Below are 26337 nucleotides of genomic sequence, written 5' to 3'. Positions count from 1 at the left end.
TTTGTGTACCTGGTTTTTATAGTGGCAACGTGTTTTAGTCTTGTGTTAGCATTCAACCTATTTTATTGTTTGTCTTTTGTTCCTGAAGGATTTTAGATAAGGGCGCAAATAGCCAGAATACTGGTAGCTGACACGTCCTTTTTAAACCACACTGACTAATTCTACCCTAACAAATAACAATATTAATAACAAATGTACAGAATAACTAAGTTGAAGTCTCTTGGCTCTTAAAGGATCTATCGCTCTCCTACTAAATCACCTCAGATGATGGATAACTTTGTTTCATGTAATTTCATTATGTATATTGTTTTTATTTAGTCTTTGTTATTGGTTATATAGTCTTTTAAATGATGTCTTATCATGTATCTTGTTATTTATGGTGTCTTTCGGTGTGTTTGTATGTTTGAGTACCTAATGACTAATCTATAATCTGTAATAGATTGTATAGGGAATAAATAAATAAAATACCGTACAATGTATGTAGTGAATTTATATTAGGCATTCAGGGGCGTATATTGCGGGTGTTCAAGATGTGCACTGGACACCCTGTAAATTCGGTAATCTCATTTTTTTATTTTAAGTTGTTTTATATAATGCGACAATAATTTTAATTTCTCACAATTTAAATGCGTGGTAATCTCATTGGAAGTTGACGTATAAAGTTCAAGACTAATTTTAATTCATTACCATTCAAATATTTTAAATGCCTGCTGGTTGAATGTGCACACCATCCCCAGAACGGCTTTCGTTTTATAACGTACACTCTGCCTGACGAAGTGGGATGAGGTCTGGTCTGGTTGTCCTGTCCGTACAAAAGAACATCCCCTGCTGAGAGTTACTGCTATAATTCTCTGCGCGCGCAAGGTGGCATGGTGGGAATACTCGCTTCTCTCAAGCTCGCAGTTCGTCCTGTATACAGGCAGCTCAACTTGTCAATAGCGTTACAAAATATTGTGTTTGACGTGTGTGTTTACTGTTTGTGTGAGTGAATTTACTGTGTTTAGGTTTTACTAGGGTTCATAGTTGCGTGCCAGCGCAGGTGAACAATTTAAATTACTTATTTAATGATAATAGCACTTGGGAATGTACATTGTAAAAGATCTTTTGCAAAAGCCATTCTCTTCTCGCCCACTAGGAGAGAAATTACATGTAGTGAATAAGGGTAGACCTACCCTGCCACTTCCGAATTTAGTGCAACAATATAAAACAAAAAGCGAACAATACACTAGACATTTTTCTATTTCACAATATGAAATTGTAGATTAGTTAGGGGGTTGTGGAACTTCAAACAGGTTATTTTGCTGGCCATGGTTATTGTTTGAGCATAAATAATGCAATTTTGATTAATGTTATTTGTAGTTGCCTCCTTCCTCCGGCATTTGCAGGACAGTCATTGAAACAAGGTGATTAATTTTTAAGAAGTTGTGGTGCGAGTACTTTTAATAATATTTAAATGTCATTTTCTTTTAATTTTATATCATTTTTCCTTTGTTTAAGGGCATTTTAATAATAATTTTAAGTAGATTTTTAGGTCATCAACATCCGCCCCATAGTTATTATTTATAAATAATACTAAATTATATATTAAAAATGGCAGTTAATGTTGACCCGATATTTCACTTAGGCCTATAATAATTGTGCGAGATAGACCAATTATATATTTTTAACAGAACACCCAAACTCCAGGTTCAGCATACGCCACTGTAGGCATTACAGTTTTGAGCTAGTGCTTTCTATCAATTAAAACACATTTAGACAAGTCAAAATAATCCTTAATTGCTCCCACCTCTCCGTGTTTTATTAAACTGATTCATATACATTCGAAAATTATCTTATGTTTAAACCTTGATAATTTAAATCATTCCCCTTCAGTTACATACAAACCAGGTTTTACTGCAGTACATGCGAAGAGATAGACTTTGAAAAGTGGAGAAGACTTCCTCTCCACAACTTATTTTTAATAAATTCTCTAAATTACATTAATATTTCACTTGTTGATTTGAAGTAGGCCTAATTATTATTATTACTCACCGTGCGAGGAGGTTTGGGTGGTGGTACTAAATATCCACGACGTTTCTTATTGAGAACAACCAAAGCGATAATGACACTCAAAGTGCAAAATGGCAACACCACATACAACCCTATTATAAGTATGTCGTTCATACTCTGAGCATTCACACATTCTTTTCCTGGCTCGATGTAAATTCCAACAGACATATTTAAAATTTCAATTTTCATCTGTAACAAGAGAAGAAATGATTTAGAAAAACTATAAATACCAGTATATGTTTAGATTTCTGTACGTATATATCATTGATAAAAATTACATATGGCTTAGTTTCTTATTATATGCTGCAAGTGGTTACTACTAATAATAAAATACATGCAATCAGTTGTGGTAACTTAGTATTGCTTCCAAACTCCACAATCAATTGTAGTAAGTTTATGTCATTTTTATATCACTTCCTAAGTGAATGATGTTTAATCTGTTTACGATATGTTTATGCTGAACGAAAACTAACAAGTTGAACACTGAAGAAGATTTAAGATACCGTAAAATGGAATAACTTTGCACCATTTTCTAGTTAAAAATTTGTTTTCAGTCTGTATGTAGTCTTTAAATGTCTAATTTTGAGATGGGCATTTATTTCATACATTCTAGGGGCATGCGGGAATGTATTTAGCCAGTCATATCTTTGAAAATAAATGTCTTTTGAAATTTATAATCTGCCAAAAATTGGTGCAAAGTTACCCATAGTTGGGGGTTACTTTGCACTGCCAGCGTTTTAAGAGGGGTGGTGCAAAGTTTGCCACTGCTGGTGTTACATTGCACCATATACGTGTTAAACAATGAAATATACTGTGTCAGGAACAGAAAAAATGGAAACACACATTCAAAAACTGCTATAAATAGTAACATAGACAAAACATTTTTGAAAAAACTACACAAAATTTCAATATAAGTGGTCACATTCTTCTAAAATGTTGTTTCAAATATATTTTCAGTTCTTTCGAATGATAAGTCGAGGCAACAGCACGTGAATAACTGTAAAAAAATTATACGTATTGTTTTGTGTCAAGTTCTGGAATGGAATATAAGCAAGCCCTTTCTTGATACTTTCTTGAAGTCTCCCAATTACATCCTCCCATTGATATTCCATAATATCCTCCCTTTCAGGTCATTTGCATTTGTATCCTTCTCAGCATTTTCCTTTGGAATATTTGGAGATTGTTACCAAGTTTGACAGTGAGAGACAATGCATGACTTCAATATGTAATAAAACGAAGAACAAATTCAAGTAATTTAGCTGTAATACAAAGTGTGAATTATGGTAAGCGTTTTTTAAACTTCATGGAAGGTCCTCAAATCAAAATAATGCAATTAAAATTTAAAAAAATCTTAGTTTGTGTTATGATGCAAGGTAATTCCAATTTAGCCTCAAATTCACCTTGATTAGAAAATTATTCTGCAACACCACTTGCCAACAAAACAGCTGCACAAACGAGACTAGAAAGTCTAAATGGATGAATAAGGAACAGATACACGTATAACTTATCATGAGATTGTGCACAATATCTGTGATGAAAGATAATTAATTTGATCTATATTTCAATCAAATTATGCACACGTTCTGTTGTTAAGGCATAGAAATACCATAAACAAATTCTGTGACCACAAAAAGTGGAGAAATACTGTACCGGTACACATATACCATCTATTGGCGGAAGTGGTGAACAGATAAATTTGGTTCACATAAACAGCCCTAGACCTACTGTATATAAAAAGTTTTTCATAGATGGTACAAAGTTACCCCTGCAGGTGCAAAGTTATCCCATTTTACGGTATTTAAAAAAAGTAACAATATATGTGACTTAATTCCTAAGAAGTAGTTATGTTGTAAATAATTAATCTACTGAAGTAGCTGACTTGCAAATTGTTTTATCTGCAAGAGTTCCTTATTTAAGTGTAGTTAGACTCTTATAGTTGAATACAGATGTTGGAGAGGAGATGTGTAGTTGCTCACAGTCAGAATGGTAAAATGGTAGCTTATAAAAATAAATAACAAAAATTTAAAATTATTCAGACCTATGAAAAGATAATGACCATATTACTGCTAAATTAGATATAGGTACAGTGCAAAAAGATGATGATGATGATGATGATCATTATAGCTGTCGTTATAGCAAAAGCTAATGACAATGTCAAATTACAAGTGTGAAATTATCGTACTAAAATGAAAAGGTGATGATACCGGTATTTATAACTTACCAATTTTTCAATGTAATATTTGTCTGCTGTCAAACATTCCAGAAGATATAGTCCAGGAATATATTTGTGTTCTTCTGTGTAAATCGGGTTTCTCACAACTATGTTAGCTACCAAAGAATTTTTTACTTTGAAGGGGCCTGGAATTACGTGTAAGATCTCGTCATGTAATAGTAGCGTTCCCCATTTTTTCTGTGAACAGAAACACAGTTCATGTATTCAGTTAATTTGAAAATCTGCGTATTTGTTTGATTGCTTTTAGTCACATTTTCCAAGGTCACTACATTTTCTGTAGTTCCCTCAGAGACAATTTTTAAATTAGGAGTCAAAAAAATTATTTTACAACATCGCATGCTGAACAAATAATACTCTGCAAAAACATCTCGACACACAAACATATATTTGCATATTAATAATACAATAAATTGGAAAAATCATATCAAAGAAATAACCCCCAAACTTAGCTCAGCATGCTTCGCAATTAGGTCGTTACAACAATTTCTAAACAGTAGTATCTTAAAGACAATATATTTTGCCTATTTTCATTCCATTATGTCCTATGGAATAATATTTTGGGGAAATTCTGCAGATAGTAAAAATATAGTCTTATTACAAAAAAGAGCCATTAGAATAATAGTTGGAGCAAAGGCTAGAGAATCATGTAGATTATTTAAAAAAAATTAGAGATTCTAACCTTAACAAATCAATACATATACTGTATAATAAATTTCCTCTTATGTAATAAAGAAAATTTTCCAACCAAATTCAGCCATACATAGTATAAATACCCGCAGAAAGAATTATTTTCATATGCCATCATCAAATTTATCATGCTATCAAAGGGGAGTACGTTACATGGCAATAAAAATGTTCAATAATCTTCCTGAAGACATTAAGAATCATAGCCAAAACCCTGCATTATTTAATTAATATCTCACACTTTCTGTTCTGTAGATGAATTCTTGACATTTCACAGTACTGTGTAAATATTTTAGTACTATTAAATGGTAAACATATTACATTGTATAAAATATTATTGTTATTAAGGTTTTAATTCTGAACATATTTCATATTTGCATTTTATATGTAACCGGTATTGCATTTATATTTAAACGTAAGAATTGGACATGTTCTTTATTCTATGCTATAAAGCAAATGTAAGAATATTATGGAACGAATAAATCTATCTATCTATCTATCTATCTATCTATCTATCTATCTATCTATCTATCTATCTATCTATCTATCTATCTATCTATCTATCTATCTATCTGTCTGTCTGTCTGTCTGTCTGTCTGTCTGTCTGTCTGTCTGTCTGTCTGTCTGTCTGTCTGTCTGTCTGTCTGTCTGTCTGTCTGTCTGTCTGTCTGTCTACACAGGCTTATACAAACTCAAATGTAACACCTGCAACAACTTCTACATAGGACAGACAGGCAGATCATTTCAAACACGTTACAAAGATCACATCACAGCCATAACAAAATTACAAAACACTTCCACATATGCAGAACACATCATAAATGCTAACCACACCTACACAGACATCAACACAGACATGGAAATTCTACATATCCAACCAAAAAGCCAGAAACTAAACACACTAGAACAATACGAAATATACAGTCACACAAAAACACATCCAAATGAAATTCTCAACACACAACTCAATTTCAGGACACACACACTCTTTGACTCCACATTACACTACACAAATACACCCTCACAGAAAACAAAACAAAAGGCGCCAGGATCAGCAACAGCCAGTTCTGAAAAAGGTCAATGACAGACCGAAACATATTAACCAGTTATGATAGAATTTAACACGAGAAAGGCATATAATACATATTCTGTAAGTCTATGATCGGTTTGGAAGTAAATCCCGAAAAGACAAAGTATATGATTATGTCTCGTGACCAGAATATTGTACGAAATGGAAATATAAAAATTGGAGATTTATCCTTCGAAGGGGTGGAAAAATTCAAATATCTTGGAGCAACAGTAACAAATATAAATGACACTCGGGAGGAAATTAAACGCAGAATAAATATAGGAAATGCGTGTTATTATTCGGTTGAGAAGCTTTTGTCATCTAGTCTGCTGTCAAAAAATCTGAAAGTTAGAATTTATAAAACAGTTATATTACCGGTTGTTCTGTATGGTTGTGAAACTTGGACTCTCACTCTGAGAGAGGAATATAGGTTAAGGGTGTTTGAGAATAAGGTGCATAGGAAAATATTTGGGGCTAAGAGGGATGAAGGTACAGGAGAATGGAGAAAGCTACACAACGCAGAACTGGACGCATTGTATTCTTCACCTGACATAATTAGGAACATTAAATCCAGACGTTTGAGATGGGCAGGGCATGTAGCATGTATGGGCGAATCCAGAAATGCATATAGAGTGTTAATTGGGAGACCGGAGGGAAAAAGACCTTTGGGGAGGCCGAGACGTAGATGGGAGGATAATATTAAATGGATTTGAGGGAGGTGGGATATGATGATAGGGACTGGATTAATCTTGCACAGGATAGGGACCGATGGTGGGCTTATGTGAGGGCGGCAATGAACGTTCGGGTTCCTTAAAAGCCATTTGTAAGTAAGTAAGTATTCCGTAAGTCTGAGTAATATTAATATGATTAATATTATACATAAAACTGAAATCTGAGTTAATCAGGAAAAAAATGATACAAGTGCACCAGTTGTGAAAACGTTGTTTCATATGTTCAATATATTCCTGTTGCTTTTCAAAATTCTGTAGTACATTGTTCGAGTCACATTTTGCTTTATGTCAATCACTTCACTGCATTAGTCACTGTCTGTTTCAAACACACTGCTGTGTGAGCAGTGGCGATTTCTCTTAAGGAGCACAGGAGCAGTGCACCACCTCTTCAGATAACACATGTTTTTAAATGTATGTCAATCAGCTACAGTAGACTATGTGAGCGACATAATTCTTTATTATAATACTACGTAAAAATAACACTGCATGTGTACTGTTCTTGTTGACGCCTGGGACTTATGTTTACCGCTCGACACTTGCGGCACACTGTTCCATTGGAGCATGCGCAGTAGTACTGTTTCACTGGCAGGCTTTGGAGCATGGTAGGGAGGCAATACAATGTGCATAAGAGGGGTTAGGAGCACTTTCAGATGTGTTCTCAAGCTGTTTGCAGTAGTAGTTAGATCGTTACATCACAAATGTTACAATGAATAGTGTGCAAAATCTTTTAAATATGTAATTTTCTGTAAGACTTTTACACGAAAAGATCAAAATAAAGAAGATGGGTACACCTACACATGAATTAAAATTACAAGTGGCGAAGCATAGTAATAGAGAAGAGAAAAGAAAATTGAACATTCGGACTTAAGAAAAAGCAATATGCGGCTACAATATAAAATACGCTGTATTTTGTTTTGCTTGCCAATTGTTCGACGGCGATAATTTATTGACAAAAACAAGTACGTTTTATGAATATTTTCTGTTTGAATTCAAGACTGTGGGTAGTAACTAAATAATTATGATTATAGTTCTGCAGGTATGATTGATTTGAATCACATGAATGAAAGAATTAAAAAACACGATTCTTCAGCTGCACACATCAACAATAATGTTAAAGTAGCAGTATTGGGTCAAACAATCATACAGACACAATTGGATTTAATATTGGATTGTAGAACTTCACAATGATAAAGTTACCAAGAACAGATATGTGCATGGGGTTTTGTGGAGCTTTTGAGTTGGCTTTAAGAGGTCACGATGACGGAGACTCATCTTTAAACGCTAGTATTTTTCTTGGCCTCATCAATTTCAGTTCTGAATTAGACGCACTCTTAAGGAACATTTGAAAAGAGCAACAGTGTTTAAGAGCACATCAAACACTATACAGAACGAAATCCTTCAAGCCATTTTGATGTATGCCATGATGAGATTTCAAAGAAATAAAGAATGCTGTTGACTTTTTAGCAGTTAAGGCTGATGAGACGACAGACGTATCGAATGTTTGTGAACGTGTGAACTTTGTTATAAAACGCAATACAGCTAAAACAATATTATTTACGGATGTTGCAATTGAACATTTTACTTTGCTGTTAATGGACCTACATAGGAAACTAATTAACTGCAATTTCTTGACTAACAAAATTATGTAAATCTATACCTATATAACATATGTTAATAGTTATGGAGTAGTTAATACAAATAATGATAATAATAATAATAATAGTAATAGGGTGTAATAATAATAATAATAATATCATAATCATAATAAATATTTGTGCACCACCAGGATTATTTATCACCACACGCCACTGTGTGTGAGTCAGATTCAGTGTTCTTTGACAGTGTCATAGACGCTCTTTGTCCTCCCCTAGATCCACATCCACTACCCCGTTCTCTAACCCTACCATTACCGATTACTTTTACTGATTCACCATCATGTTTAAGTGAGGTATAAACTGTATGATATGCAGGAGAAATGAAAGACAGCAGTTCCTGGAGATTTTTCCACTTTGATTCCTGTTTTAAGAGATTTCTTGTTGAAATATTTCATTATTTCTATTAATAATAGTAATTATTATTATAATATGAGTAACTACAGTATTATTATATAGCCCATATCATTATTTATTTATTTAGATGAGTGAAAAAAAAAAGGATTTGAATCTTGAAATGAAGAAGTTATGTTTCCATTCATCACAATGACATGTTAGTAGTGGCCATTTATTATGAGATAAACATGGCATTATTACACAGTTAAATAAGTAATAGTGAATAAAAATATCTTTCTTTTCATAATCATTGATAATCCAGCACAGTAAATCATCACTTTCATCTTGTTTTTTAGCCATCTTACACAAGGCACATAAAACATAAACATTTGCAGAAGACAATGCACTTATACCATATTTTTTCTGAGCATTCCACTGTTTTCCAAAGAGCCCAAACATATGGCAGCACCAATCGAAGATTCAACTGTACCATTTTTTTTCCTGAGATTTTCACATAACATAGAGTACTTATACAGTATAAAATCAATTTTTCAGATTTTGTCACTTGTACCACCTTTTTCTGAGCCCTTCATATACAGGGTGATTCACGAAGATTGTGCAATACTCTAGGATGTGATTTCTGGCATCATTCTGATGAAAAAAGTTCATATAAACATATGTCATATTTTTTAAATTTAGTGAGTTACACCCTCCTCATTGTTAAACATAAACGTAGATATTATGAAGGTTTAAGCATTTAAATTGTTTACAACAATGGTACTGGATTTATTACAAATTCATTAAAGAACATTCAAGTTATTACTCACCTGAAAAATCTGTATTGAAGCCGGTTTTCAAAGACCCCACATTCTGCAGTAATACACATAGCCACCCAAGTGTGAACTGCGTGCGCTGAATTCCCCAACTTTCATTGTTTGAATGCTAGGTAGATACGTTGAACCGGTGTTCAATTATCGCTAACCCTGACCCTGATGTCACGAGATTTTGTCGCTGCTATCAGCTGTATTGTAACACATACAGCTCCAGACGTCCAGAGAGAGATAGAGTTCTCAATACTGCGTGTTACAGAAGAAAGAAATGTGATTTTACCCGAAACTATTCAAAATCGGACATATGTATATATGAATTTTTTCATCAGAATGATGTCAGAAATCACATCCTAAAATATTGCACAATCTTCGTGAATCACCCTATATATATAGTCCACATCTGTGGATTAACGGTTAGCGCATCTGGCCGCGAAACCAGTGGCCCGGGTTCGATTCCCGGTCGGGGCAAGTTACCTGGTTGAGGTCTTTTCCGGGGTTTTCCCTCAACCCAATATGAGCAAATGCTGAGTAACTTTCGGTGCTGGACCCCGGACTCATTTCACCTGCATTATCACCATCTCATTCAGATGCTAAATAACGTAAGATGTTGATAAAGCGTCGTAAAATAACCTACTAAATATATATATATATATATATATATATTACTTACCCGTGTTAATTTTACTAAGTTTAAAAATACCTTCGTTATTACCGTTACGTGTTAATTTGAACTAAGTTTAAAAATACTTTAGTTAAGATATTTTTAAATTTAGTTCAAATTAACACGTGGAAGTAATATATATTTCTTTTTCCTAAAATTTCTCCTACTTTTGATGTAAAACCACAAAGTTATAAGGCTGAAAAGTACTTAAAAATTTCCAGCTCTATTGCTGCTCTCTGTTAAAAGTTAAAATGTCCCATGGAATAGAGAAAAATCCCTCTTAGCGTATCTGATAAAACCCCTTAACATAAATTTTCAACCACATTCGATAAAATTATCTGCCATAAACAGGGCTAGTAAAGAGTTAATACCAGCCACAGATCTTATGTTGAAACCCACCAAAATTTCTGGTTGGGCGAGTGAAATACCAGCTAATTGGCAATCCTACTTTGTCCTCATAATCATCATTATCATTTTATTTTTCATAATCGACAATCATAATAGGTGGCCAATGATGATGGCTATAGTACCATTAGCATTGTTTTGGTTCTGGTAGTGGCACTGCTACAATAGCAGATCATGCTTGCAAAGAGTTATTAGGTGAACACCATTTTGTCCAGTAATGTTGGGAAATAAGTAATATAATTACCGAAATTATTTACGTACATTTTTTCTTGGATCATGTTATCTTACCTGGATTTCACTATTCCATGAAATCGACTTCGCCAAACAGCTTTTGAATTTTGGATAGTATTTCAGAAACCATTCAGCATATTCAAAGTCACACTTGAACGTGATTGCTATTGTATCTTCTTTAGTCTCTAATTCAGTTAAATTTTCAGTCTTGATATAGGAATCCTGGAAATGTAATAAAAGGTCAATCTAATTTATTTCTATGCAATAAAAATTACGGCTCCAATTGTATGAAGTAGGTGTAGTTAGCAGCAGCAGGAACAGCATTTGTACTAACTTACTAAAGGAAACATTATTTTTTTCTTCTATTGTAGGTAATATTACTTCATTTCAATAAATAAATTAAACATTTTTACATTCTAGTGATTTGGAAGTAAGTTTAGATATTATGGAAATTTTATTCAATCATTGTTTTGATATACAATGTATACCAGCGTTTCTCAAACTTTCTGAAGTGGGGACCACTTTTTTAAGTCAGGACAATTCTGCGGACCACCTTACTCTTGTTCCCTTCGAAAACAAATTTATCATTTATGTAGCATATTTTAATACCAATATACTTACATTTTAATGTAGAAATAATTAATTAAAATTAATTTAATTAAATTAATTTTATATTAGTATTAACTAATTAAGTTAATGTTAATAGAAGAAAATTTCTTATATCGTCATCTGTAAAAACAGTAATAAAAAATTAATGCAGAAACATGCCCGATTTTCAACAAGTAAAGATGCAATTTTGCATGTTCTATTATTGATGTACGATGTACAGTACGTGACCATTTCAATGTGCAGACTGGGTGTCGCCAAATTATTAAGAAAGTCATAAATACATGAAAAGTTTCGGTACTTTGGTCCTGTTATGAATTCGGGTAGTCTGTAGCTGGGTTACAGGCACAACGCCAGATGTGCAGGGAAAAGATAGCGAGAAACACCATGTTCATAGTGTTTTAAATCCCTCTTTTGTTGCTGAGAGTAGAATGGGAAGTCAATAGACGGGTAGATTAAACAAATTTCATAAAATGTCAGTACTGGGAGAAAAAGTGAAAGGCGATTGCCATGCATCATTTCCAAACTCTGAGATTTTCAGCTACAGTGTGATACGCAATTTGCTTTAATTTTATTTTTTCTTCTGTCTTTTTTGAAAGACCACAAGGGCAGACCTCGAGGACCACAGGTGGTCCGCGGACCATAGTTTGAGAAACGCTGATGTATACTATCCTATACATACTTTCAACACACAATAAAGCTTACGTAGCAAAGCTCCAACATCTTGATCAGAATGAAGGGGGGAAATCAACGGTAAATTCTTCAATGGTTGAGCTGTTTGGACATTTTCGATTGCTAATTTTCAAAATTGTAACACAATGTTTCGAAGAGTGGATCTCTCTTCGTCGTTAGGTGAAAACCTACTGTGGGGATCGTTACAAACAGTTAGCCTATCAGTCAGACAGGCTAGCTGTTTGTAACGATCCCCACAGTAGGTTTTCACCTGACGACAGAGAGAGATCCACTCTTCAAAACGTTGCGCTACAATTTTGGAAATTAGCAATGGAAAAAGTCCAAACAGCTCAACCTTCAACATCTTTATGAAAATAAATGCGCTATATTGCGCCAAAATATCCAGCAATATCGAAAGGAGGTTGCTACCATCGCAATGTTGTGATAAGGTTGTTTGTAGTTACAGCATAGGCACTGTACTGCCCTTATCACATGTAAACTGTAGCACACTCCAAGTTCTTACTCCAAACAAATCAGTATTACAAGGATAACTAACCATGGATGTTAATACAGGGTAATTTTTTTGTTTCTCCATATTACATGATCTTGCTGTGACCTGGATGCCGGTAACATTCATACATTTGTCGCCACTTCATATTATTCAGTCATTGGTTTGTGGGAACAACGTCAATTCAGGACGTGTGTGAAGTTGCAATGGTCTATATGTTGTTAAAATAAAATTAGCATTATCCATAGAGATGCCTCAATTGTGACTAGTTGAGGAAATGGGACCTAAAGTCGAATTTTTCATTTTTTTTTTGTTTTCTTTTTTTTTGTGGTTTCAAAAAGAGGATGAAATACTGAGCATTAAAAAAAAATTCATGGTTCTAGGTGCTGTAGTTTTTAATATATTACTTATTGAATATTGATATTACATTATGTACTTTTCTAGAAAAATGCAAATTAAAGTTTTCATTTGTTTTCTTAGCAACTAAAAGATTTAGGTATTTAAGAAGCACTGTGTAAAACTACGTCCTAGTTTAGTATGTAAAAAAAGCCTACAGATAGTGCAAGCTGTCAAAACATAGAAACTCAGTTTTTACACCGCAAATTCATTATTTTGTTCTCCTGTAAAATTTCCTTTCACGACTTTAGGTCCTTTTTCGCAAAACAGGTCACATATATCATTGAACAGCGTAAGTTATTGACATTTTATGATAATTTTGTAAAGACAGATTCGCATTCAAGAGTGCGTAGGAGATTTGCTCATAAGTACCTCATTGTATTGTGCAATTCTTCGTAGTGATAAATTATATTAATGCGTAAATTAGATTTTCAAACTTGAAGTTGTCTTTTTTTTTTGGGCTAATGCATTTTAATTATTTAAGATTTTACTAAACCTATTTATTTTTACAGTGGTAATGGATTAATAAACTTACTGTTAATAGACAAAATTGTTGTGTGGAACAGTGGTGTAGCCAGAAATTTGAGATGGTGGGGTGGGTAAGTTTTGGGAACATCACTTGGCAAATTTGCCTGTAAGTTACACGCAACATATTTAAATGACAATAATAATTATTGTTTAAGGCTATGAAATTTAAAATCAATTTAGAGTCGAAAAAGTTGTTATAAAGCAAAATTAATTCTCCATTGTTGCAGAGTGAATGAGCAAATGCCGACCTTAAATAAATCGAGTTATTGTGTTGAGAACATTAGCTTCATGATTTGTTTAAAAATCATCAGTAAATTAAAAATATCCTGTCGGCAGAAATATAAAGGATTTGTTATTCTAAATATTGATCATTGTCAGTAGAAACAATCAAATAATATTTTTCTTTCAGTGTTACACTAGCAATGCCAATGGTGGATTGTATCTTCATGGTTAGATCTAATATAATTTTAAAATATTTCTTCAAAAATGGGGGGGGGGAGAGTTTCAGCCCAGTTAGCCCTCTCTGCCTACATCACTGATGTGGAATTAAAGTGGTATTTTTAATCCTTGTTTCTTGGTTTCCTTACCTTCTGTTGGAATTTTGCATATGGCTTATTTACTTTCACCATGATTGCATTTCGTTCTGTTGCCTTAGATGCCATCTTTATTTTTTTAAATTCATTGTTAACTCTCTAGCATCTATTAGTGCTTTCTGGTTGTGCTAACTGATGGCATTAACAATGTAACATTGAAACGTGTGTTCAGGTTTCTGCCCAGAAACATTCCTGATATATTTTATATTTTGAAAATTAATTAAACCATGCACATTCACACTCACACATTCATAGAAATTTTCAGATTCTAGACACCTAGCAAACGTTTCTTCTTCAAGGAAAATTCCCTGAGAGCAGAGCCCGGGACTCTAACCCGGGACCTCCAGATCTAAAAACCTACATGTTGACCACCAGAAACAATGGTTCTTCCTCTGACACATACCATCAAGTGATAATAGATGTACAGTCTTAGAAAAAAATTTCTGTCGCACAAATACTTTATAAGTCCCAGAAAGGAGGCAGTGCGCATGATCAGAGGACTATGACTTCGCATGTAGGGGTCAAGCGTCATCATTATTAGTCATGACAGTGGTCAGAATCTCGTGCCTTCTCCTTATATTACAGGTGAGCAGTCTCTTTCTTTTCTGAATCACAAAATGCAGTTACATTATATATTGTATTCCTTTCTTTGCATGAAAGATGCAAAACTTTTTGGAGGCATTGCTTAACTGTGCGATTCTAAACACTGAGCTATACTTTGTTGTGTATAGGAAGGAAATGTAATCACCTACGTGCATTCATCTCTGTGAGTGATAACAATGATGCGATATGTTTAGTTCAACCTTTCTCCGATACAATTCAATGATTGGTCACACAGGAGTACCGGTAATGTTTTTGCACTCAACACAGTATAATCGGAAACAAACATGAAATACAGTACGTGGAAAGGATAAGCTGGAAAGAAAACCATATTTACCTTATGCATTAAGTAGTGTGACGTTATATTCCAGAAATTTTCCCAGTCAGCTAGTGGCTTTTCAGTAGAGGAAACATTTGTGGGTACTGGTAATATTGATGTCGTTTGGAGCACAGGATCAACTGTAGTGTTCATTATTTCCGGTAGTTGTGTTTGAGAAGAATCTCGAATCAGAGAGGCCCTCTTCGAAGTGGAATGTACCATCACAAGAAGTGCATCTTCAGAGCTGTTCATTGCTGCAATGTCTGTGAGAAATGTGTTGTAAATTGAACCAACTGGTGTTGAATTTGTTACTGAGTAACTGATATTAGGTTTTGTGGTAATTTCATTTGTGTCACTTGAAGTCTGAACTTCGAGAAACGTTACATATCCAGAATCGTTGAATGTTGGAGTTGCCCTGTTGCTGAAGTTAAGTGGTGTTGTTTTTGACTCGATGTCTTCATTTTGCATTCTTACGTCACTTAACAAGTTTGTAATATTTTTTGGTTTTCTAGTTAACATGTTTTCCGAAATGGCAGTCAAAACTGAAATATTATCACCAGATTTTGTTGGTATTGGTGTAGTATAGCTTGATGAATTAGGAAGAAGCCTGTATGTACTTGAAGTGTGCTTAAGATAATCATTATCGGTACTCATGGTTTCATTTGACTCACTAACTTTACTATCTGAATGTCCTGTTACAGATGTATTATGTAACATTGATGAATTTGATGTAATAAAATTATTTTGTAGGTTATGGTCAGTAATGTTCATTTTTATCTCATTTATTGCTCTAGAGTTTGTGTCAGAGTTGTTTATAATCATGGCTTGTGAGAGATTTTCTGTTGTGCTGTCATTTGTCATGTTTATACTGTCTATTTCTGAAGAACGTAAAATGTTAGTAAAATTTAGAAAAGTGCTAGGAAAGGTAACAGTATCTAAATGAGAATCGTTTGCCTGATCTGAGGCAGTATGGTCTAGCATTTTGGTCTGTGGAGATTTTGTGACATTTTCTGAAATTGATGTACTTCCAGCTGAATTAATTTCATTTTCTGACATCTGTGTATTTGTTTGATTGCTTTTAGTCACTTTTTCCAAGGTCACTGCATTTTCTGTAGTTTCCTCAGACAATTTTCTGCTGATATTTCTCAAAGATACTTGACTCTCATTACTTTTCAAGGTTGTTTGATTTTCAATAGTCACTAATAACGAGGACCTTGAAGCACTTACGTCTGTTTCTGGTAGGGATGGTCTTGACATATTCACCAACAATGTCTGTTGGTCAGTAATTTCAGATGGTAATGTAGTTGATGTGCTCTCTAGGGACGATTTTTTGTCAGTTGTCTTTGTTGACAGGCTTTCTAAGAAGACTTGTTGTGTACTATTTGATGGTCTTGAAGTGCCCTCCCAAGATAATTGTATCTCACTAGCCTTTGGTGACTTTGATGACCCAGTACTTTCCGAAGATAGTGAAGTATTTACCAAGAATATTTTACTAGCGTTGTTCTCTACTGCTGGTGATATTGAAGCACTGTTCAAGGAGACTTGACTTTCTGGGTTCTCTGATGACACTGGTGTTGAGAATCGTTCCAAGGCTTGTCTCTCTGTTGGGGTTGGCTGTGTTCTTGAGAAATGTTCCATAAATTCTGATATTCGTGGACTTGAACTTACGAACGAGTCCCGTGTCCCAATATTTAGAAATGATAATGATTTGTTTTTGTTCTCGTTTTGTGCATTGTTAGACTGCTGTGGATTCGAGCCTTCTATTTTCGTGTTATGATCTTCCTCATTTGAGCCTTCTATTGTCGTTTTATGATCTTCCTCATTTGAGCCTTCTACTGTCGTGCTATAACCTTCATTTGTGTAAGTGTTATTAGTTTTCGTTAAATCATTTTGCATGAGTGTTACCTGCTGTAGTGGAACAGATGCATAAGAAAGGGGAATTTCCACAGCGATTGCATTAAAAATGTTTGGCGTCATTAATTGCTGAAATGCTGCAAGAAAAAAGCAAACATCGGTATTACTAAAAAATAAGCAAAATAATCACACATAGAGCTTGAGTGCGAGTTTCTCACATAAAAACAAGAAAAAAGTCATAAACATATGTCCCAAATGCCTAGTTTATGACTTATTCCAATATGAATACAAATAGTCATATTTCAATTGAAACGGATTACAAACATTTTTCAAAAATAAAATTCAGAAATTAAAATTGAGATGGTGCTTGAGTGCAGTGGCGGCTTCTTGAATAAAACATGCTACAAATTAGCCTATATGCATACATGTAAGACCAGGTAGTGTTGGGGTTGGCCTTCCCTTCTATATAGCAATAATCTGTTCTTGTAAACTGAGTTTCCTAAATTGTCCAAATATATTATGTCTTCACTTCCATTCATTGTTGAATAATTGCGCAAATTAACAATTACAAGGAAATTCACAACCTCGTAGCATTTTTCGAGCACATTACAGTATCACACGTGTTGGAAGAGACTAGCTACTACCATGTAACCGGAACTTTTTATGGAAATCAGAATGGGAAATAATCTGTTAGGAAAGCGAGAACACTGCACCTACCCATGTGGTCTTGTTGCCACATGTACATTTTACAAGTTCAGTGTCACATGCTTTTGAAGAATGTCAGTTCTTGTAAAGACATACTACCATTATTGTTCAAAGCTGCCGGTGGCAGATTAATTGTTTATGTTAAAAATAATGTAGTTTGCAGTACCTACTTTCAGTTTCAAATATATTTGTACAAAACTGACACTTCTGTTGCCCTGTCTAGTAAACAATGAATAGAAGTGAATTTCAGGGGCCAACTACGTAGAACTACTTCTTCTTTGTTTTACATAAACCCGACTTTAACTTTCAAATATCCACGAAAGTTTCAAACCATGAATAATAGCCTATATAAAGTGCTATGAATAATATTTTTGATTTATAATTAAAAAGAAGTTTACATGGTGTATTTCATAGCTTTGCGTTAGAACTGTTTTTATTGTGCCTCCTCCTAGATGTGTTATAGTCTGGTTGAATGCAGCACTGTTATATGGCAGTGGTAGCGAGCTTGCTGCACGACCAGTCGGTTTCTATTTCCCGCCCATGCGCTGATTCAGAGGAGGATATCCTCCCTCTCCGTTCATTTACTTACTTTAAAACTCTGCTTCTTTCTCTGGCCGCTAGTGCTCTGTTGTCTATGTCTGTTAACTGCAGGAGGAATGGAGTGCCTTTCCTCCACACAGAAAATCTCGCATATTTCTCACAGTTTTCTACAGCACATGAGCGCGCGTCGTTAAAAACTCGATCAACCGAGTTTTTCTTATAGCTGTGAACTTAAAAATTATCGAATCTTCCTCTAATTTCAAGGTAATTTTATTTGGTATTTACTTTCAAAAGAAGAAAATGTGAGGAGGACGTTCCTCCCTTCCCTCCCCCGAGGAACCGCCACTGCTTGAGTGACAAACAGTGGCGGCTACTTTAGGGAGATCTAGGGCGTCGCCCTCCGTTTGGAAATTAACAAACACTTTCTATTTGCACTTGTTCGACAACTCTAATTTGATAACTTCAGATCCAACTTTTGTTTATCCAAGTTCAACATACGTAGAGGAGATTAGGCAGTGACGCAGTACCACTCGGACTCTGAGACTCATCGTGCGAACTTTTTCGACTTGTGACGTCATGTTGCCATGACACCTACTGCAACGCTACTCCCCTATCTCATCCGCACAGACTCAACTCGATTGAGTCCGTCATGACGAATATTTTGAAGTGGCAGTATAAAATTATGGCTTCTTTCTTAAAGGAAATTAAAATTTGAGTATGTTAGTTCAAATTCCTTTCGTTTAGAGTAGGCCTGCACAAGGTTTGCGCTCTCCTAGACGGCTCACAGCTCATGAGCAGAATGCAGATATTAGTTGCGCTCTGTATAAGGGTGGACTGGAAGAAGGGGTGATCTCGTACAAAATACACACAAAAGGAAGTACTAGTACGAGTGTTTATGAAATGAATTCCCGTTCAGTGTTTGCAAAACTATCTTGGACTATTATTAATTAATAAAGAAATATTTATTTTACAGAAATAATAGAAATTCTATAGCTACTTAAATGTACAATATCATTTTGTTATATTTTTATTTATCAGTACACCAAAACGAGGTTTTATGCTATTGGCACCTGAAAGGAACAGTAGGCTACTGATCGTGATGAAACATCAGTTACAGATGTCGATGTCTGCCTTTATTAAAGTTGATCATAGAAAACAGTTCCTCACAAATATAAATGTTGAGCCAAACATAGCAATCATTTTCACAGCCAGCCTGTGTAGTCGTGGATATTATTGCTGAGGTTAGTCTTGTAAAACTCAACTCGGCTAGTAGTATTATTCAAACGATCTTTAGCTCTTAGGTCACATTGAAGATCAATAAGTTCGAACTGTAAATCGTTAAATGTTATGTTCCGTCTTTTAGATTCCTCAATACTGTACTGTAGCAGTAGGTAAGCAACGTGAAACAGTTACTGAGAATAGGCCTACACACTGCACTCCACTAGATAGGTGAGTGGTGTTTTCCCTCTCCTCTACTATAGCAAGTCTATGTTATTCTGACGTATGTTCCTCTCCGTTTCGGCGAGAGGTAAACACGGCTCTCCCGCACCAAAGGAGCGCGCGCGCTCGTTGAGCGCTGTTTGTGCAGATCTGGTTTAGAGAATAAAATTAAATGTTTTGTATATTTTAGATGGAGAAAAATTATCCCATGCCGAATATATCTGTAACAACTACGATATTAAAACTTAAGGACACCAAAGCCAACAAATCATGAATTTAGTTACATTGCCAGTTACCAGTTCAGGAAGAGTGAGGGCAGTGCTGTCATGGTAATTTTTTTCTTGGCCATACGCCCCACCCCTTGTTTTCTTCCTTGAAATATATTTTACTCTCCTCTCTCTAGCTCTCCGATGTAATTTAATGATTTTTTTAAATATTATAGAAGAAGTAAATAAATTGTTTTGCTTTACATTTTGATTGTACAACAAGTTTGATTTAAAGCAGTAGCGGCTCGTAGTTAAAGGCTTTTAGGCGGAGCCGCCCCTATAAAATCTCCTACAAAAATCTTGACATTTGTTTTTGTTTAATAGTAGAATAAAAATTTTCAATAGAGGAGAAACATCGAAATTTTACTCGGCTCGTTCGTTAATAACGGTCAATATATTTGGAACTGTTGGTACCGACAGATGTTTTTGAGATAGGTTATAAGTAATAAAGGCTCAACCTTTCACGGTCCCATCAGCACAATAGAAACAGGACGGGGGGGGGGGTGGGGGGGTTACCTGGTGGAGTCTGGCTAATAAGGGTACAGCTAAGGCATAGAGATATACGCCTTGAGTCGTTGCCAACATTTGCTAGCTCTGAGTTTTAAAAATCTCTCCTGGAGAAGAGAAAAGAAACAATGTCTGACACTCCATTCTTGAGGTTACGTGTCTGCTCTCTCATTCATTTTACGGTAGGCCATAGGCCTAATTGGCATTTTAGGGTATCATTGCGATGATAAGATGAAGGAGTCGTTTAGTTATTCATTGACACAATTGGTATCCCATAAAGTGAAAGTTTTTCAAACCTCCGTCAGGGGAGGGAAACCAACGCAACGGAATTTCTAACGTGCGAATTAGTTTTGGCTTGCGTATCAGTATTTTATGTGAATAATTTCAAGGGAAAAATTGTTCCGGGGCAGGGTATCGATGCCGGGACCTCTGGTTGAACGTACCAGCGCTCTACCACTGAGCTACCCGGGAACTCCACCCGACACCGTCTCAACTTTTCCCTTTATATCCACACAACTCGCGTGGGCTGACGAAACGCCAGACACGGTGTCGGGTGGAGTTCCCGGGTAGCTCAGTGGTAGAGCGCTGGTACGTTCAACCAGAGGTCCCGGGATCGATACCCGGCCCCGGAACAATTTTTCCCTTGAAGTTATTCAAATCTGCTTTACAGGGAGCTTCACCTGAAAGACTAGATTTGCAGTATTTTATGTGGTTGTGAACTTGTGATTGCGAGAACCTTTTGAGAGTGTTTATTTGAGAACAATGAATTGTGTGTAATATATCGAAAGAGAGAAGGGCAGATTTCGTCTACAAGCAAATGAATGAAGGTAAGTCAGATGCCCGTTATATATATATATATATATATATATATATATATAAAACAGTAATAATAATAATAATAATAATAATAATAATAATTATTATTATTATTATTATTATTATTATTGTTAAAAATTCCCAGTCACGGAAATACACAAATAAACAAATAGAAATAAATAAACAAATACTCATGCTTGAGACCTTGAAAATTTGACATTTCAGCCTAGAGCCTTCCTCAATTTTAAAACCACGAGCCGCGACTGATTTAAAGAATACACCATGTAGCACCACCGTAGACGCACACTTGTCTCGATGAATTTTGGAGTGTGTATTTGCAGCACTTCTTGCTTTTCAACAATTACTTTATATAATTCTGGATTCCAGTGCTGCAGAGGTGGAGAGTTTTTGTTTATGAACATCAAACAAAATACATTAGGAAAAGCAAGAGATGATCTAAAATCTGTACAGGTCTCCGCGTACAAAACGTAGGCACTCATAAGCCATATGGCTATATACAGACACAATTTTCTTTTCCCCATACGATTAATGAAAGAAATTGTAGGTTCCCATAAGATGTATGGCCCGTATGGCCTCCATGACAGCACTGAGTGAGGGGTGTTTTTCGACCTTAAAATAGTAAATGAATTATTTAAGAAACCTTATGATGGAGGACGGATTATATGCGCTTGGAATGTTGCCAATAGAAAAGTGATAACTGAAATTACTGACTTCAATAAACCAGTTATTGACAAGTTCTCTGAGAATAAATACTGTATGGAATTTCACTTCAAATAAGTAAAGCAAGAGCATATATTATTTTTTTCCATTCTAAAATGTAATATTTAAATTCACAATTCAACTTTTATAACTGAGCCCGTCCATGACTAATACCCACGAGCCGTCACTGGTGACATATTTTACAAGACGTCTTACTCCTGTGCGCTACTGAACAGAACAAGACAAGAACAATCTATTGTCTTCAGAAACTTCTCATTGGATAATTATTACATATGCACTGCTCTACCGTGACGTGAATTTGTTAGGAGAAAATCCATAAACGATTAGGGAAAACACGGAAATTTTACTTGAAGCAAGTACTGTAAAGCGATAGGTTTGAAAGTAAATTCCGAAAAGACAAAGTATTATGATTATGTCTCGTGACCAGAATATTGTACGAAATGGAAACATAAAAATTGGAGAACTATCCTTCGAAGAGGTGGAAAAATTCAAACAACAGTAACAAATATAAATGACACTCGGGAGGAAATTAAACGCAGAATAAATATGGGAAATGGGTGTTATTATTCGGTTGAGAAGCTTTTGTTATCTAGTCTGACGTCAAAAAATTTGAAAGTTAGAATTTATAAAACAGTTATATTACCGGTTGTTCTGTATGGTTGTGAAACTTGGACTCTCACTTTGAGAGAGGAACAGAGATTAAAGGTGTTTGAGAATAAGTTGCTTAGGAAAATATTTGGGGCTAAGAGGAATGAAGTTACAGGAGAATGGAGAAAGCTACACAACGCAGAACTGGACGCATTGTATTCTTCGCCTGACATAATTAGGAACATTAAATCCAGACGTTTGAGATGGGCAGGGCATGGGCGAATCCAGAAAATATGCATATAGAGTGGGAGAATGGAGGGAAAAAGACCTTTGGGGAGGCCGCGACGTAGATGGGAGGATAATATTAAAATAGATTTGAGGGTGGTGGGATATGATGATAGAGGCTGGATTTTTTTATTTTAGTAGGTTATTTTACGACGTTTTATCAACAGCATAGGTTATTTAGCGTCTGAATGAGATGAAGGTGATAATGCCGGTGAATGAGTCCGGGGCCCAACACCGAAGTTACCCAGCATTTGCTCATATTGGGTTGAGGGAAAACCCAGGAAAAAACTTCAACCAGATAACTTGCCCCGACCGGGAATCGAACCCGGGCCACCTGGTTTCGCGGCTAGACGCGCTAACCGTTACTCCACAGGTGTGGACTAGAGGCTGGGTTAACCTTCCACAGGATAGGGATCGATGGCGGGCTTATGTGAGGACGGCAATGAACCTGCGGGTTCCTTAAAAGCCATTTGTAAGTAAATAAGTACTTCTATACCAAAATTTGCATAATTATTTAATTGGTATCAGAAGTAAAATTAAATGCGTGATAACAGCTTTTCTTGGGAAATATTTACTGAAAATTATTGTATGTAAAATATTATTTGTATTTCGAGAAAGTATGTTTTGAATAACATTTGGTCCGTGATTTATCATCGTTGTAGTTACTCACCCTCAAAATAAAACAGTTTGGACGCCCCTACTTTAAGGGAATGATGTGTTGACAATATCGTACAAGAGCTTGTACAACCATGCAATAACGCGATTGGAGGCGTGACGTGGTGTTATATTAAACTGGAACATTATCTCGCCGTGCAGACGCGATGCGATAAAGTTCCGACAATGCTCCCGCGAATCTCTGACGTCTCCCTTCACAATTACCAGCGTTCCGATACCCCGATTTATACTTCGATTGGAAATGATTATTTTCTTTCTGAGTCTGTGGTGCTTTAACTTCCGAAAACACATGAGTTAAAACTCCGACATAGGTCACGGCCACTATATAAGGGAAACTGGGTAATTTCGCAGTACTCCTAGTTTCGCTGTATCTCATATATTAATTAGTTGCGGAGTTGTCTGTATTCGTTTGATCTTACAAAAATTACAGATACATTTTTTATTTTTTATTTTAGTAGGTTATTTTACGACGCTTTATCAACAGCTTAGGTTATTTAGCGTCTGAATGAGATGAAGGTGATAATGCTGATGAAATGAGTTCGGAGTCCAGCACCGAAAGTTACCCAGCATTTGCTCATATTGGGTTGAGGGAAAACCCCGGAAAAAACCTCAACCAGGTAACTTGCCCCGACCGGGAACCGAACCCGGGCCACCTGGTTTCGCGGCCAGACTCGCTAACCGTTACTCCACAGGTGTGGACTACAGATAGATGTCAGAACCTATCGGGGATGTTTCATGCAGAAAGATCCCACTGCAACGCATTCTCACGAAAGTAGGTGTGTTTGCTGAGATATCGTGAGTGAATTTGCAGTGTTGTGTTTCTGGACATTATATCGTCGAAATATTCAGAACTGTAAATATCACATTATGATTAATGAATTCTCCACATTCTTATGATTAATTTGATCCCTTGCTTGTTGTTTTATCGAATATAGTTTGTTCGTAATATCACAGTCTAATATATACAGTCGCGCAACTTCAACACTTTTTTGCCAACATTCACGACACTAGCGCTCAAGCGGCAGGCAAGGCACTGGTCATAAGGTTGATACAGCCAGCACGTGCTTTAAAGGTATGCGAGATGTTATAATAACGTTTTAATCATGCGTCGGAATAAAGACAATGTGTGCAATGACGAAAATTGCAGTAACAACAAGTTTAAATCTCCGAATTTGTCGTTCTTCAGATTCCCTAAAGACCAAGAGAAAATCATACCTCAGTCATAACCTATAATCCACGCTGTAGGTAGCCTACGTATTGTGTTCTATAAAACATTTCTTAGTTATCAGTTACCTATTTGTATGTCAGGAAGGAAAGTTTAAATAAAAACAAAGTAAATACCTGTTACAGCATATTATTGTTTTGCAGAGATCATGTGCAAAATGTGTAACCATTCCGATTTTGGATAATGTATCTACAGTTTTTAATGCAAGTAATTCCATAATTTTTGTATTCGTGTTTTTTTTATATTTTTCAAAAGTTGAATGTTATATTGCATTCAAGTAGGGATTATGGTGTTAATTTTTCAAGAATTCATGGCGTATTATAATCCTTTTGCAAAATATTCACTTCTTGAATAAATCCAGACTGTGTCGTTAAATTTCTGATGTGTTGGTGTAGATTCATGTGGCAGACGTATTAGGTTCTCAAGAAATAAAAGAGTTTTTTTAAATTTAATATAAAAAGCAATCTTTTCTGTAATAATTTGCATGACTGTTATTGGTGTTGATTTTATATTACCAGTGATTATTTGAGCCGTTCAGAGCAGAAGTGGTATAAGTCAAAATTAGGTAATGAGGTTTAAAGTAAAAATTCTGTAAAATACAGCGCAAGGTAGCAATTAATACATCCTTCGTGCTATTCACTGACTACTAATAGTTTAAATAAATTCAATATTAACTGCTACTTTGCGCTGTATTTTACAGAATGTTTACTTTAACCCTCATTACCCATTTTTGACTTACACCACTTCTGCTCTGAAAATAAAATTAGGCCTACATTTTCTGAGTTAATTGAAGTTACAATTTTTTCAACAAAATTGTGTATTCATTTGTTCTCACCTACGTCATAGTAACAGTAAGTGCATGTAAATTACGTATTATATAGCTAGGGTAAGTTAAAATTAAGCTTATATGTGAAAACTGGAAATGTAATGTAAAATGAGGTAAACTTTCCATAAAAATATAAACCATAATATCAGCACTATTAGGGACTGAAAATAATAATAAAATTAATTGAAAAATAATGAACTTCATAAATCAATGTCTGTCAAATTAAGGTTTAAATCTTCCCCTTTTTATTTTTAAGTTTACCTCAGCGGCCGAGTTTACCCCAATTTGCGGTATGGAAAATACAGTAGTTAATTTCTCAGGAAATAGGGAGAGGAGTTCACCACGCGATGTACCGTACGAGATATGCCCTACAATTTTGACTCTTCTCACAGGAAATAAAGAGTTCCAATGGTTCATAAATATATTTAGGAATGAATTGAATTAACCGTCCACGTACAAACAATTATATTATTTCAAACCATGATACGTGATCAGGGCCATGCTTCAGTTGTAAGGAGCAGAAAGAATTAAGTTTATTCCCAGCTTCTGAAACTTGTAGATTAACTGCGTGTGAAATTCTTCTAGGATTCTAAAGTAAAATTAATAAGAACCATACACACTTACTCTATAGCATAAAAATATAAAATAAATTACGCAAAACCCGTTTTCTGATGTGTTATCATATGTCGTGTGCACACTTTTAACTTGCCTGCCGCTAGAGGGCTACTGTCGCGCCAGCTGTCAAATGTTGGCATATTTTATACGT

General features: G+C 35.2%; 1 protein-coding gene across 2 annotated transcripts in view; it reads right to left on the bottom strand.

Annotated features, from left to right (window-relative positions):
- The window catches only part of LOC138708103 (uncharacterized), a 59120-nt gene that overhangs the window by 9433 nt on the left and 23350 nt on the right, over positions 1–26337 (bottom strand). For both annotated transcript variants that reach the window (XM_069838290.1, XM_069838292.1), the window contains exons 2-5: positions 15122–17094; positions 10939–11103; positions 4271–4459; positions 2032–2238 (exon numbers count right to left, since the gene is read on the bottom strand). In XM_069838290.1, the coding sequence (XP_069694391.1) occupies positions 2032–2238; positions 4271–4459; positions 10939–11103; positions 15122–17094 (2534 nt within the window). The remainder of the gene's footprint in view (positions 1–2031; positions 2239–4270; positions 4460–10938; positions 11104–15121; positions 17095–26337) is intronic.

This window comes from Periplaneta americana, chromosome 10 (assembly GCF_040183065.1).
Source record: "Periplaneta americana isolate PAMFEO1 chromosome 10, P.americana_PAMFEO1_priV1, whole genome shotgun sequence".
NCBI lineage: Eukaryota > Metazoa > Arthropoda > Insecta > Blattodea > Blattidae > Periplaneta > Periplaneta americana.
This window is presented reverse-complemented; position numbering and strand designations above follow the sequence as displayed.